This window comes from Arachis ipaensis, chromosome B7 (assembly GCF_059453495.1).
Source record: "Arachis ipaensis isolate K30076 ecotype BB chromosome B7, ASM5945349v1, whole genome shotgun sequence".
NCBI classification, from domain to species: Eukaryota; Viridiplantae; Streptophyta; class Magnoliopsida; order Fabales; family Fabaceae; genus Arachis; species Arachis ipaensis.
Genome location: NC_142442.1, coordinates 87,515,358 through 87,531,792, shown reverse-complemented (window position 1 = coordinate 87,531,792; position 16,435 = coordinate 87,515,358). Strand labels below are relative to the sequence as shown.

At 29.2% G+C, this 16,435-nt stretch overlaps 1 protein-coding gene across 1 annotated transcript; it reads right to left on the bottom strand.

Annotated features, from left to right (window-relative positions):
- Window positions 1-11,101: 11,101 nt before the first annotated feature.
- Window positions 11,102-12,401, bottom strand: LOC107647536 (uncharacterized). Its single transcript, XM_016351611.1, has 2 exons — window positions 12,029-12,401; window positions 11,102-11,946 (listed from the first exon to the last, which is right to left on the bottom strand). Exons 1-2 carry the CDS (start codon window positions 12,399-12,401, stop codon window positions 11,102-11,104), a joined length of 1,218 nt encoding a protein of 405 aa, XP_016207097.1.
- Between the last annotated feature and the right edge of the window lie 4,034 nt (window positions 12,402-16,435).

The following is a 16,435-nucleotide window of genomic DNA, read 5'->3' as shown; positions in this document are numbered from 1 at the left end:
TAACTTCAAGAAGAGATTTTTAAAACTCAAACTAAAGCGCTCATGATGTGTAATTGACGGCAGGATAACATTGAATCACTTTTACAAACGTTAAAGATACAAATAGAACGATTTAAACGTTATGGACACAAATAAGATTTACCTAGACAAAAACAATACTTTACTCTATATATAAAATGCATACATAATTTTAATTCATTTTATTTTAATTTATATATTAAAAATTTTATGTATATATTATTATGTTAAATTTATGTTTAAATTGTATTTAATTTAATATAGTTAATTAAATTATATAAAATTTTATTATAATTATAATTTTTAAAAAAATAAATAAAACTTAATATCCGGAGATGAGAGACTCGGATAGAAAGCATTTTATTAAATGGAAATAGAATCTCTACTCCCATAAAGATTCGTTGCCATCCTTAAGCCACAATGTTTTACGATTTGTTCTCCCCATCCCAATCCATCATTCTACTCAAATCGTGATTATAATTTTCATTCACAACAAATGGTTAGTCACGAGGGGAGGTTACTATAATTTAGATTATTATTTTAAGTTTAAAACGATAAATTTATACGCAAATAAACTAAACTAATTTTTTAGTATGTTTGAAGGGTTACAGATGAATGGACATAAAAATAAAGGCCATGAAACATAGTGCCTTTGATTTAACAAATAATGCGAAGAACTGACGCATAATGAATAGTACGAGGAGTTGACAAGAACTGGCTAAGAACATGAACTGAATAAGCGATGTCTAGTCGTGTGGCAGTCAAGTAGACGAGATTTCCAACTAACTGTTGATAAAAAGTAGGATTATCTAAAACAGTATCATCCATAGAAGTAAACCAAATATTAGGCTCAAGAGGAGTAGACTCAATGTGACTATCTGTAATTCTGGCTTGAGCAAGAAAGTCAGAAACATACTTAGCTTGAGAGAGATAGATACTGCCATCTGAGGATATGACTTTAAGGCCAATAAAATAACTGAGAGAACCAAGATCTTTCATCTCAAAAGTGTGGTGAAAGGATGCTTTAAGATCACAGATACCATTAACATCATCTCCAGTAATGATCATGTCATCAACATACAAAAGTAGAAGAACAACCACATATTCACTTTTACGAATAAAGAGAACATTCTCATGAGGGCTGCAAGTGAAACTGAGATTGCACATAGTGGTGCTGAACTTTTTCAAACCATTCACAAAGAGCTTGTTTAAGATCATAAAGTGCTTTACAAAGGAGACAAACTTTTCTAGAAAGACAAAGATATTTCGGGGGTGGTTTCATATAGACCTTCTTTTTCAAATCCTCATTAAGAAACGCATTCTTTACATCCATCTGATTAAGAGACCATTTTTTTACCACAACAATGGCAAGGAGAGCGCGAAAGATATGAGAGGAGCAACAGGAGGAAAAGTTTATTCATAATCAATACGATACTCTTGTGTATATCTTTAAGCTACCCATCGTGCCTTTCGGAGCAAGTTTTGATTTTGTATACTTATTTATTACCTACAACTTCTTGAGTAGAAGGAGGATCAACCAAGTTTCAAGTGTGTATTTTTTCAAGTGCCTGAATTTATTCTGCATTGTTTGTTGTCAATTGGATTTGTGGAGGCTCCTCAGAATGAATTAAGTTCATAGTGATGAAAAATAGTAGAAAATAATGATAATTAAGAAGATGAAGAAGTGGATTTTTTACCTTAAAAGAACGAGTAGAGCGAAGATGCATGACAGTAGGAGTAGGATCATCGTCCGGTCTGAAATCATCGGAAGATAGAGAAGGCAGAAGAGTAGGAGGCTCGAGAGGTTGACTTGAGATAGAACCTATAGTATTATCACTAGGAAAAAGATCAACATTTGGGGTTAGTGAAAAATAGTGACTGAGTAGAAGGAATGGACTCAAAAGAGGAGAAACTAGAAAACATGTGATGCTCCCACAATACAACATGACGAGATATACGAATACGTCGAGAGATAAGATCTCAACAATGATAACATTTGTGTTCAGTGCCATAACCAAGAAAACAATACATTCGAGTCCGAGGTTTAAGTTTATTATGTTCATGAGGTTAAAGAAGGACAAAACAGACACCACCAAAAACACAAAGAGAGTCGTAATGTGGAGAAATATGATAAGATACTCAAAGAGAGTAGTGTTATCAAGGATAGAAGAAGGAATTCTATTGATAATATGAACAACAGTGAGAATAGCTTCACCCCAAGTACGCTCAAGACACGAAGAAGAAAAAAGCATTGCATGAACATAGTAAAAAATGTGACGGTGTTTACATTCGGCTCTTCCGTTTTGTCGAGAGGTACCAAGATAAGAAAACTCAGACAAAGTACCCTATTCAGCGAGAAAATTTAAAAGTTTGGAGTCACGATATTCTATACCATTATCGCGTCGGAAGATTTTAATGACCTTGGAAAACTGAGTTTTAATCATAGTAGCAAAGTTAACATAAAGTTGAGGCAGCTCATGACGATTAGTCATCAAATAAACCCAAGTAAAACATGAATAATTATCAATAAATACTACAAAATATCGAGCCCCTTTCATAGAAGCGGTGGGAGGGGGACTCCAAACATCAGAGTGAATAAGATCAAAAGGAGAGTAAGCAAGAAATGAATTATTATGAAAAGATAAAACTGGTTGTTTTGCAGTTTGATAAGAAATACAATCAAAAGACTCATTATTAACTTGACCTAAAACACCCGAAAGAGGAGGCAATTTCCTAAGAGCTGTAGGCAAGAGCAAGACGGTGATGCCATAAGTAAAGTATAGATGGAGAAGAAACAGCACAGAGATTTGACATAGAAGCAACATAAAGATTCTCGAGCTCAAACAATCTTCTGACTTTATATCCAATTTCAATGATTTGTCCCGTCCAACGATCCTGCACACGACAACCAGAAATAAAAAATTGGCATCAAAACCGAGATCAACAAGTTGACCAAAAGAGATAAGATTAAAGTTCAATTTTGAAACAAAATAAGTATCAGGGAGATTAAGATTTGACTGTGAAATAAAACCCTTATTTGTCGCATGCAAGAGGGAACCATTAGCAGTGTTGACAGAAGGTGTATTTGTAGTGGTAGACAAAGATGAAAAAAGATGACGTAAAGGAGACATGTGATTAAAGTAATCAGAATCAAAATACTATTTACAATTACCTGGATGAGTCGAAAGAGCAGCAAAGGTGTTACCAGTAAAAGAGAGAAGTTGCTTAAGAAGAGACTCAATGTCGAATGGAGAGACATAAGGTAGGTTGATTCAGTAGCAGCAACAACAGTAAAAGCAGACACATTCTTAGAGTAGTTGGGATGAGATTAATACTTGTTTTGATTTGAACATGGTGGGCGAGTAGGACAGACAGTAATCAAATGTCCCAAGAGCTTGCAATAATGGCAGAATAGTTTTGGAAAATTGGAGCCAATGTGACATTTCCGTTTATATTTTCGACATTTAATAGAAGGATAGTCTAAGAAGAGGTGCCAAGAATAGTTACAGTTTTGACAAAATTTACCCTTTCTATCTTGGCTGCAAAGACAGTTTCACTCTTAGAACGAGTCAATCCCAGGCGCGATTCTTTAGACTTAAGATAAAGAAGTGCATCTCAAAGGCTAGGCAAGGGATTCTGATGAAGAAGCGAAGCTCTAACCGGTTCGTAATCATCAGTAAGAGCCATGAGGAACTGTATGAGATGCGTTCGGTTGTGATAAACTGATAATCCTCATATACCTTAGCATCAGTTGCATCTTTAAGAATAGGCTCATAGGGGGTCATCAATTGATCCCAAATAATTTTTATTTGAGCAAGAAAATTAAAAATTGCTTGTCTACGTTCTTGCTTAAAGCTATGAATCTCCTTTAGCAGTTGGTACTGATGGGAGAGATCAAAAATAGTATAACATTTTGCTAAATTATCCCATACCTCTTTAGCAGTTTCAAAACACCCAAATTGTAGATAAGTTCTTGGAGTAGAAGTGTTGCAAAACCAAGTGATAATCTGGTGGTTTTTATTATTCCGACCTTCTAATTTTTCTGCAAAATCGTCATTAGCATCCTCTTTGGATTTGGAAGTCTCATCTTTTGATTTCTCTGTCACAGTTGGCTTAACAGGACAAATAATATCACCAGTCACATAGCACCATAATTTGCGTTCTTTAAGAAATTCTCTCATGACTTCAACCCAATGAGCATAGTTGGAGCCATTAAGAATAACAGGAATAGGCTGAAAAATATCCGATTTTTTCATAATAGTAGATAATGAGATTAAAAGAGAGAAGAAACTGCAAGATCGGAGCAAAGAATGAGAAAAAAGAAGGCAAAATCAGAAAAAACTCACAAAAAAATTTTAGGAGGGGTCTAACTATGTGCCACGTTAGTTGCCATGTCAGTCAATGAAAGACACGTGGCAGCACCTGAATGGATAAGGAGAACACGTCACGTTGACTTAGCGGAGCTAGCGTGCGGGTCAATAAAATGGGTCGAATCGGGTCTAGACGTGGGTTGGGCGAGAATTGATGGGAGATGCGAGTAGCGACACATGGAGAGCTTCTGAACTGTTGATATGGCGGCGAATCCAATGACGTTAGATGCATTTGGAAAAGGAAAAAAAAATAGTAACGGACAAGGACTTGCGGCGGTGCTTCAGGAAGTTTCTAGCGACAGAGTAGGTTTGTTGGACTCGTAACGACGAGATAAAGACAATAAAATGGTCAGTAACGAAGCACAGCATCGAAAAAGGTGAGCGAAAAATAGAAACAAAACATTACAAGAAGAGAGAACAAGGGACTATGAATTAATTTTTTATAGAAAAAAATTGTGCTCTTGATACTATGTTAAAAACAAAAGAATAATTTAAAAAAAAATGATTGTACATTATTGAGTGTGTTGTTCATGATACAATATACAAAAATATATATAGATAATAGAAGAATCAAAATAATAAAAACATAATATCTTATCATAAATATATGAATATACTAAATAAATATAATTAATGCTAATTCATCTTTATTACTCTTAATTATATTATAACAATGTACAATTACCATTTTTTATATTTTATATTGCATACAAAATTTTTAAGATTTATATAGTATTCAAATACTTTTAACATTCAACTTCTTAACGCGAATTAAATTAATAATTTAGCTCAATAAAATTTATTGAAACTAAAATGACTAACACGTTTATTTACACCTAGCTATGAAAATGAAGATTAACCGTATTGAATTAACACGAAACAATCTATTAATTATTAAACACAATTAACCATAGTTGGAGGCAGAAAAGGAAATATGTCAAGATCGGCTAGTACTTATTAATTAACTGTAGTTGAAAGCATCGGAATTGAATTCCTAGATAATCGGTTATATTTGTAAGGTAGTAACTGCAAGTATATTTGCAGAGATGGAGATGCCAAGAATGTGGACACAAGATAGGAGCAATGTGGTGAGACATGTCACATTAGTTGAGTGTAATTGAATGCAAACATAATTTTTGTTAGGACAAGAACCATTGATTGAGCTGGGAATAATGAGTGGGAAGAAGTCGGTTTTGCAGGGAACAGGAAGTGGACATGAGTAGAGACACCATTGTGTACACTTCCCACACACCCATCCTTCCCACTTGTCATCTTCTCTCTCTCACTCACATGCAGTGGGCCGCTTCTCAAAACACACACCCTTTCTTTTCACATCATCACCTTTTTTTCCCCTTTATTTTAACAAAAATGAAAAATATAATTATCCCTTTGTTAGTTTACCGTGTTAAATCACATATTCAAGTGTCTTTTATTTAAAAAATAAATCCTTTGACCTTTAAAAAAAATGACAACTTTTTTTTTTGTCCAAGACGATATGACTTTTTGTAAAAACATAAAAATTATTTGAATTGTTAAGATATCTTATAAAAAATGAATTGTTATGTCTGGTTGGTCATTTTAAGAAATTTAATTTTAATATGCCGTGAGTGTAAAATCAATTTATATATATATATATATATATATATATATATATATATATATATATATATATATATATATAATATGCTATATTAATAAAAAAATAATTATGATTATATGACTCTAAGAGTGTATAGTTTCTTTTTGTAAAAGTGGTCAAACAGTTGATTGGATATTTACCAAAAATTTACTGAAAAATAATAAAGATTATGTTTTGAAAATAAATTTTTAAAAAATTATTGAAGATTTGTAAAACAGTAAGCATTATACTCCTAAGTTTATCAGAAATGATGGGGAACAATTTTTTTAGTAACTAAATCCAAAGTTCTATTATGTTCGTATTTTTTTAATAGAGTTTACGTGTCTTTTTATTTTATTTTTTTTATGTCTTCTTTTCCATCTCTGTCTTTTTTTTTATGTTTTTTCTTTTGTTCTTCCTTCTCCGTTTACACATCTTATCTTCTTTATTTATTTATTTTTATATTTTTCAAAACTTTAATAAAAAAATAAAGAAGAGAAATAGAAGAAAATAAAACAGAAGAAGAAAAATGCAAATGAAACAAAAAACATATAAGGTTTCCATGAGACCATGAGGAAGTTTTTTCTTTGTTTTTGGTATTTTGAGGAATTTATGTTTTTGGATAATGAAGATGCTTTCTTTATTGGATATATATAGTGTAATTTCTAATTTTATTGAATTTTAGCCCATTCTTTGTTGTTTGTTCTCTTTGCTGTTACGGCCCAGATTTGATTAAAAAAAACTCATCTGACCAAAAAAAATAATAAAATAAAATGAAAAACTCGTTTCCAAATAATAAAAAAAACGTAAAATGAAAAACTGAAATCAAAAGCATTTATACATATGAATAAGGATTTGTGTCTTTTAATCATCTTTTTTAAATTTGATTACATTTTAAAAAAAAGAAATGAAACTTATTTTTTTGGGATAATTATTTACTTTGTGCTTCTACAGTACCTAAAGAGTTAGAGTTTCCACCTGATGAATATCCTAGTGCCCAAAAACGAAAATCAATGGCATTTGGCATGGGTTCCCTTCTTCGGTTCTTCCCTTATAGGTAATAGGCTTATACATTTTAGTCATTTGACAACCACTCACCTATATTTTAGTCATTTGAGAACCTCACCAGTTCTCCTGAGGATGGCTGCATTGTACTTGCGGTTAGTTTTATGGGTTCATCTAGTGTAAATATGCATATTCGTACATATTTACTGATTTTTGTTTTTATTAAATCTGCTGTGGACACGTGTTGTTTATGTATGGTTGAAAGCAGGTAACTCTGAAGAAGCTGAGGAGGCAGATCAAAGGGCCGGGTCAGCCGGCTGGAGTGCACGATTTAGAACGAAGTTCTCATTTTAGAGGGTTCCGTTAGCGCTTGTTGGGCCTTCAGGTTTGTTCCAAAAAAAAATGGGATAACCACTCTAGTTGTTGATGTGGGTCAGTCTTCTCCTATCATCCAAAAATACCCTAGCAGCGTCCACCAAGATTATTGCTATAGGGCCTGGTTCTGAAGAAACAATGAGCAACGACTAAAACATCAACGTTATCACATGACACAATAAGATTATTATTACTCGATAATAATAATAATAATAATAATAATAATAATAATAATAATAATAATAATAACAACAACAACAACACGTAAAATTCTTAGAGAGTATGTTACAATAAATTCAATAGAAAATTTCACTCCACTCTCTTGCGAGATGCTAAAATTATACTTTCCTCCCTTTTATTTTATAAATGTACATTTTTCTTCCTTTTAACTTTTAAAAAACCTACTCTTTAATATATTTTAAATTTTTTGTGTTAACTAATATTAACTTTATTCATTTTTTACGAAGAGAAAATTATTTTTTGAAAAAATACCCATTAGCAAAAATTTTATTGATTATCATTAAATTTTGCTTACCAAAATAGTCTTTTAATAAATTATTTTTTTATTGATTAAATTGTATTTTTATTAAAATACTTTTTAAGAAATTAATAATTATATTATTTTTTTCTAAGATACCTACCCTTCAATAATTTTTTAATTATTAAATTGTGATTTTACCAAAATTTTTGTTAATAATTAATTTTATATTTTACTATTAATTTTTTTATATCAATAAATATTATTGTAATAGTAAATAAAAAAATCTTACCACTGTTAATATGTATAACAATTATTATATGTTGATAGTAAAAAATAATCTTACTAAAATTTTTTATTTAATGATAAAATAATATATATAGATATCGAAAAATTAATAATAAAATATAAAATAATTGATAACAAAAATTTTGGTAAAGTTATAATTTATTAATTAAGAAATTACTGAAGAGTATTTTTTACAAAAAATTATTTAATTATTAAGTTTTTTAAAAAATACAATGTAATCAATAAAAGAATTATTTATTAAAGAATATTTTCGTAAGCAAAATTTAATGATCATAAATAAAATTTTTACTAATGGGTATTTTTTTATAAATTATTTTTTTCCTTAAAAAATAAATAAAGTTAACATTAGTTAACACAAAAAGTTTAAAATATATCAAAGAGGATGTTTTTTAAAAGTTAGAAGGGAGGGTAATATACATTCATAAAATAGAGGGGAGGGGAGTCTCATTTTAACATCTCGCAGGAGAGGAGAGTGTAATCAGTGACGGATCCAAAAAATTTTGATAGTAGGGGCAAAATATATATAATATAATAATAATTTTTATAATAAAAATATTATATATACATAAAAATCAACTATCAAAATATTCATTAATCATTATATATTTGTATATAAATACATGTATTATTTAATTTATTTTTAATATGTATTTTTTATTTCAATATGTATATAGGTGGTTATTTTCTATGTACATATAATATGATTAGTCTTTAAAATATTTAATTTACAAATTAAAATATTAAAATAATAATTTAAATAATAACACATAATTTAGAATTTTATTATTTAGATTTTATATTTTAAAAAAATTGAGTAATCTTTTTCTTAATAATACAATCAAAATATCTTTCTTTTTATATAGAATAATACTACACATTCAAGTATTTTTTTTTGTTAAATAAGTCCAACCAAATTAATCTAAGATAACAAAAATCAATTATGACTAGCATTATTTTAAGTCTTATTGTTTAACTTGGTTATGCTTAATTCATAAAAAGACTTGAATGTGTAGTATTTTATATATATATATCAGTAAATGCTTATTTAGAAATTTACTTCTCATACAATTAGAAGCCAACTCTTATTGAGATTCATAGTTGAAAAAGTTTTTTCAATTAATGCAGTTGTTACAAAAATAATTAAAACTAATATAAAAAAGATAAATAATACTCTTTTAAGTCAATTTCTAAAAAAAACATAAATTTTATTTAAATTGATAATTGATCATTCTAATGACATCTAATATGAAATTTTTAAATTGATTATGTAGTATCAAAAATTGAATAAAAAATTATTGTGGGGTCAAATTTAACAATTTAGTGGAACAAATAAATATTATTATCATATATTACTCAAAAAAATTTCAAATTGTAGTGGGAGCGGTTGCCCCACAACCAAATACATAGATCCGTCCCTGAGTGTAATTATCTCTAAATTCAGAGATGAAACTATTTGCTATTTTTGTATTTAATAGAATCAAAAGATGTCCTATATAAAAAGAAAACCACTCAGATAAAGATGACTAAAACGTCTTTTGTTAAAAATATTTTTTAATAATTAAAATTGAACATAACTGATAGGTTAACTGACCTTAATATTTAAATTAGCATTTTTTAGAGTGCACCAATATTTATAATATATATTTATAGAATATAAATGATGAATCGCATATAAAAATAAGTTGCTTTAAGCTTAATCATATCAAGTTTGGAGTTCACCAATTGAAATGTAAAATTTAAAATGAAAATAAAAACTAAATTAATTGACCTCAATTTAAATATAAGAATAATATAAGCTGATATTTTTTTTAGTATGAAAGTAATAATAAAACTTATTCATTAAATTAATTACATAATAAAAATACAAATAATTCGTTAACTAAAAAAATAAAATTACTATTTTCTCATATTATATTTTTTTAAAAAAAATTAAAAATTAAATTAACTCTTAATAAATTACATATTAAATATTATTATTTATATAATATATCTCTATATAATCAATTATTTTAAAATAATTTAATTTATATTCTTATTGAATAATATTTATTTAAAATTTTAATTTTAATTTCCGTGCTTGGCACGGGAGATAAAACTAGTTCCTTTAATTTTTGGTTCGGCCTCAACAATTAACTGCAATAACCCGAAAGCCTGAACCCTCTTTAATTTTTAATTTTACATTGACTATTTCTCATTAAAAACACCCAATACTCACCTCAATACTATACTCAAAACCAACAAACCCAACATCTAATAACCTTATCTTTTTTTTTTTTTTTTTTAGTCTTGGAATAACCTTATGCTAACCCCATCGGGTTAGCAGTTTTACTATAAGGAGAGTTTTTCTTTTGATCCATTTTCCTCCTGCGTTTTTTTTCACTCTTTTTTTTTCCACCACTTCCTTACTTTTGACTTGAATAAATCATTTTTCAGTCCACTACTAACACGGACCAAATGCTCTCAACAAAACGTATCATTGGGCCCATTCTTTAGGGAATACGAGGTCCACAGCAACCCACCGTTACGTTGCACGGGCGTTATATGTGTCCCCGTAAGAGCTGCCTCAAGCCAGCCATCAGCCATCAAGGGCCCCTATGCGACAAATTTGTCAAGCCGCCTCCCCCCAGCCTCGATACCATAATCACGTGTCGCTCACGAACTAAAGCAGAGGGAATATACGGATCTCTGTATGCTCATTCATCTATACACTATAATTCTCCTAGTTTTATTTTTTTGAAGGTGGAATAGAAAAGGACATCTACACTGATGTTGGGGTCGAGTAGGACTTTTTTAATTAGGAGGTCTTCTGCTTGGATGGAGATGACCACGGAGTCGTCGAGATTGGTGGTTGTTGCTTTGTAGTCAGACTGTTCAAATGATATGATAGGCATAGGTGGTTGGAGGCCAGATCGCCGTTCTTTCTGCTTTCTAGACCATTAACATTGCTCTATAACTGCGTTTTCTCGTTGAGTTTGTATGTCTGCCACCTGCAAATCCCCCAGATATACAATTAATAACTCCTCTCGTCGGTGGAGGTTGGAACCGGGTGTTCTCTGTGGTGCTCGGATTTTGTTCTGGTTGAAGGTCGGTCGTGTTCTGCTTGGTCTGCCGAACTCTGCTGTTTATGTATTTGTCTAGGTGTCCCTGTCTCGCCAACCTTTTCAGAAGGTCCTTCGCGATCACGCATTCGTTAGTTGTGTGGCCGAACTTTTGGTGGAAAGCGCAGTGCTTTGACTTGTCAATATACCTCTGGTCTTGGTACGAACCGGCTCTGCTAGGTAACTTTATTAGTTTGTTGTGTAGTATTTCTTTAAGGATGTCCTCCCTTTTAGTGTTGAACTTGGTATAGGAATCAAACTTCGGAGCTAGTTTAAAAGGTTTTTTAGGGTCCTTATTCTGGGACCTGTAAGGCTTGTCTTCTTCCTTCCGAAATGGTGGTCTTTCATTCCTTCGAGTTTCGCGCAACTCCTCTATTTCAATTTGACCAGTCGCTTTGTCTCGGAATTCTTCCAATGTCTTCGGTTTCACGACAGCTATAGCTTCTTGGAATTTTCTAGGTCGGAGACCACTCTTGATAGCGTGCAACTTCACTTCTGGATTGAGGTCAGGGATCTCCATGACTGCTGTTTTGAAGCGTGTCATGTAATCTTTCAGGCTTTCGTGTTGTCCTTGCTTGATTGTTCTGAGGTAATCCGAATCTTGCACATAGATTTTGAATGCTGCAAAGTGATTTATGAATAACTTGGCGAATTCGTCGAAGTTGGATATAGAACCTGCAGGTAAGTTAGAAAACCATAGTAGGGGGCCCATCTAAAAAAGTTGGAAAAGATCGGCACAAGATGGGATTGGAGTCACTATTGAGAAACATCATAGATTCGAATTTTGTGACATGAACTTTAAGATTTCTGATCCCCTTGTATGGTGTCAAAGTTATGGGGAGCGTAAAATTTTTAGGCCTCTTGAAATTCATTATTTCTTCGGAAAAAGGATTGGTTCGTTGTCTTCCTGTTTTGGGGGGTGTTTCCCCAGTCTTTGCATTGGACTCTGACTGATGTTCCTCATGTTGTTCGGCGTTTGCCTTCTTATTGTCGTTCTTTTCTTCGCCGTTGTTCTGCATTGTTGCTAACAGTTCGGTCTTCTGTTGATTTTCCGCTAGTAGAGCAGCATTAGCAGCTAAGAGGTCGGCATTAGTTCGGTGGGCTTGCGGAGTTTCTGAACGGTTTGTCATGCTTCAGCCCCTGAAAAGAAAAAAGAGTACAAGGCGAGTACAGAGATGTTATAAATATTAAAAAAAATGGGGCAATGGCCCCATAGTGGGCGCCAAATGTTCTATTGGAGGATATTCGTTCGATTTATAGCTTGTAAGTGGAACGTCCTTCCAGACTTCTGTGACTCTGCAAAGGGACATCCTCGGGCTCTGGACCTCGGCGTGGAATCTGCACAAAAGACTCCGACATTCAAGTCAGTAGTTTCCTTAAGAACAAGAAAATCAAATGGTAGAGCTAATATTATGTGGGCTGCTGTCGTCTCTCAATAGGAGTAGTATGTTTTGTATTCGTTGTGTTTATTTGTTTTGCTCGGCTATGTTATATAGGGTTGGTCGAGGTTAATCTCCACTGTTAGAATATAATTAGGATCAAATTAGCATTATTTAACATATCTAAATATTTATTATAGGATATTACGTCTTTATAGTATTGAATTTTTAGAGGTTTTAAAACCCCTTTTTGGTTTCGTGATGAAACCATGGTGTGGACAATTGAGGTTGATGAGTCCCTCTCTTGTTATATCGGGAAATTGAGTAGAAAGTTGAGGAGTCCCTTCGATTCAATTTTCAAATGATGGTGTTGGCAAGTTAGGTTGAGGAGTCTCTTTCCCTTCTATTCAATTTCCAAACGATGGTGTTGGTAAGTTAAGTTGAGGAGTTCTTTCTTATTGCGTCAAGAAATTGGGTAGAAAGTAGAGTGATTCTCTTTGTATTCAATTTCAATTTATCCTAATTATATTCTAACATCCACGATTGTTTGTTGAGATATTCATCGGTTTTTAGTGGAGTTTATCATAGACTCAGATTATTTGGTTTGTTGCTTGCACAAATCTCAATTTTTGTGATTTTTTTGAGGATCTCTCGATTGTGCAATATACTCGGTCATTGATTTTGAAGTTGAGATTGTTTAGTATGGTTCACCTAGCTATTATATGATTGGAGGCCACTCAGATAAACACGCCTAAAACGTCTTTTTTTAAAGATGTCTTTATGTTGTATTTTAATTAGTTTTGGTATAATTTATTCGGTGTTCCTCATCACATATTATTAAATTCCTCAAAAGATTTTCTTTCCAAAAACAATAAAAAATATTTAATTTGGACTAAAACAAAAAAGGTAATAGATTAACTATTAAATTTTTTTTTAAAAGATTATTTACATAAAAAAATATATCACATTCATCAAAATATATATATATATATATATATATATATATATATATATATATATATATATAAAAGCTCTTAAAAAATTTTATAAATAAAAAAATAATTAATTTTTATTCGTATAATATATAAAATAATTACTATATTATTATTATATTATAGATTAAAATTTACTAATTTAAATTTTGTTTTTATTTTTAATATAAGCATTAGAAATAAATAATTTTTTTATAACAAGATATATTGTAATAAAATATATATAATATTAATTAGTTTTTAAAAAATTCTGAAAAGATGGTTTTTTCTAATAAAGTGTTATTAAAAAATTAACATTATAAAAACTAATTTCAATCAATATGATATAATATGATATAATAGGTTATTAAATATATTTAATACAAAACACATTGAATATAAATTTTTATTGAGTTTAAATTTTAAATAATTTTTAATTAAATTTTGAATATTTTTATTTCAAAGAGTTAGAATATTTTAACATCATTTTTTTCGTATCTTTTTAATTGAGTCTTTGATTTTTTAAATTATAAACTTTATTTATAATTAAGAGTAATGTTTTAACACCACCAATTAGTCACACATATAAAAATACAAGAACAATTCTATTATCATAATTATAATCTAACTTTATAAGCAATACAATACAATGAAATTATATATAAGTAATATAACTAAATTTTATCTACATCTATAGTCACATTTCATAAATAATATAATTAAATTATATTTATGTTTATAATTAAAATATGAATAAAAATACAAAAAAGTATCAGGATGGTTAATTTTTTCATTCATAATTTTTTATTATTTTTGTTGTAAAAAATTTAATTATTTTAATAATTAATTATTTTTTAAAAAAAGATAATTGAATAACACAAAAAAGTCTTATTAAGAGTAATTTATTTATATATGATTAAAAAATAATTGAATAATTATATACGGTAAAAAATTAATATTATTAAAAAATAAAAATAAAATTTATTTTAAAATTAAAAATAAAGTTTATTTAAAAATAAAATTAAAAATCATGGTTTTTTTTTCTTTTTTCCAAAATTTATCTACGAGTAATTCTATAAATATTTTATGATGAATAAAAATATTAAACTCATACTAAAATTTATTCTAATAAAATTTATTTTTATTCTACTAAACGTTAAATAAATTATTGAAAAGAATTTTGTTTCCTCCATTAGAGAAGAATGATAAACTTCCATACTTCTATTATGTTATGGCAATAATTTGGCCTGTTATTTTTTAATGTACATAATAATAATAATAATAATAATAATAATAATAATAATAATAATAATAATAATAATAATAATAATAATAAAAAACAAGTATATCACAGTAAAAAAGAAAGCACGTCACCAAATAATTTATCATCCGAATTATATATGAATCAAATTGATAATATGAGAGCTAACACTACAAAAATCGACAACAAAGTTAGAGACTTACAAAACCTTTCTTAAGATCATAGAAAAAAAACGTTTATATTTGTGTGATATACAAAACAATTATCATATTATTATTATTATTATTATTATTATTATTATTATTATTATTATTATATATGAGCAAAAAAAAGTCTAACTGAATGTTTTAAAGTAAAATTTTTTTTAATATTTGATTAAATGTTCTTGTATTTAGTACTTTTTTTTGCACTTCCTCTTAGTTAAAAATATAATCATTATAATTTTTTAGTTATTATTGCTAGGGGTGTTTACAGATGGGATATGACTGAAATTTCGATCCAATCCGCACTAAACTCATTAGATCAAATTCGATATTCGCACTTTTTATGTTTGGATCAGATATCAAATATATCCATAAAATAAAAAATATAAAAAAATTTTATTTTTATAAAAAAAAAGTCAATAATTTTTTTTGTTTACTTTTTTAAACATATTTACTTCTATCTGATTAGAGTGTGGATCCGATTCGATCCAATCTGATCATCTTACAGATCAGATCATATTCTCAAATTACAGATCAGATACGGATAAATACTGTGGATTTATATGGATATGATCTAATCTATGAACACCCCTAACTATTACTATAGGTTCATTGTTGCAAAAGAATGTTTCTTTTATTATAAACTATTATTAGATTTTAATTACCATTAAAACAACTGAATAGTCAACTTAATTACCATTATTATATCCATAGTTGTAAAAACCGAACTGGATCGGTTGGTTCGACCAGAAAACTAGTGAACCGGATTAGAATTGGATTATAGTCCAGTTCGGTTTACTCTTTAGACCGTTTAAGGAATAAAATCGGTGTGAACTGGTAAGAACCGGTGCAAACTGGTCTAACCAAACTGGTCTGCTTGAAAAAATTTTTAAAATGTCTCCACAAGGTCTTGAACCAAGAACCTTGGAGCAAAAATAACCTCTACTTGCCACTTAGCCATTGCACTTCTAAGTATTATATTTGACAAATACTAATTATATAGTATACATAAATATCTAATTTAATTTAATTTTTATTTTTTCTATTTTTAAAATTAATTATATTTTAATTATATACCATTATTAATATAAATATAAATTTCACTAAAAATTTATTAATTTACTTGATCTATTTTATTGCTAGTATTGTGATTAAGGTTATTTGTTTTGATGTTAGTGTTAAAATCTACTGATATTATAGTTAGATGATAGGCTTTGTGAATTAATTATTTTTTTATTGTGTCAAAATAAGATACTATTGTAGTATTAAAATTTTATGATTTTTTTATATTAGTTATTTTTAGAAGTTGAGACTTGATTCTTCATAAAATGTTAGTGAAGATATGTATTT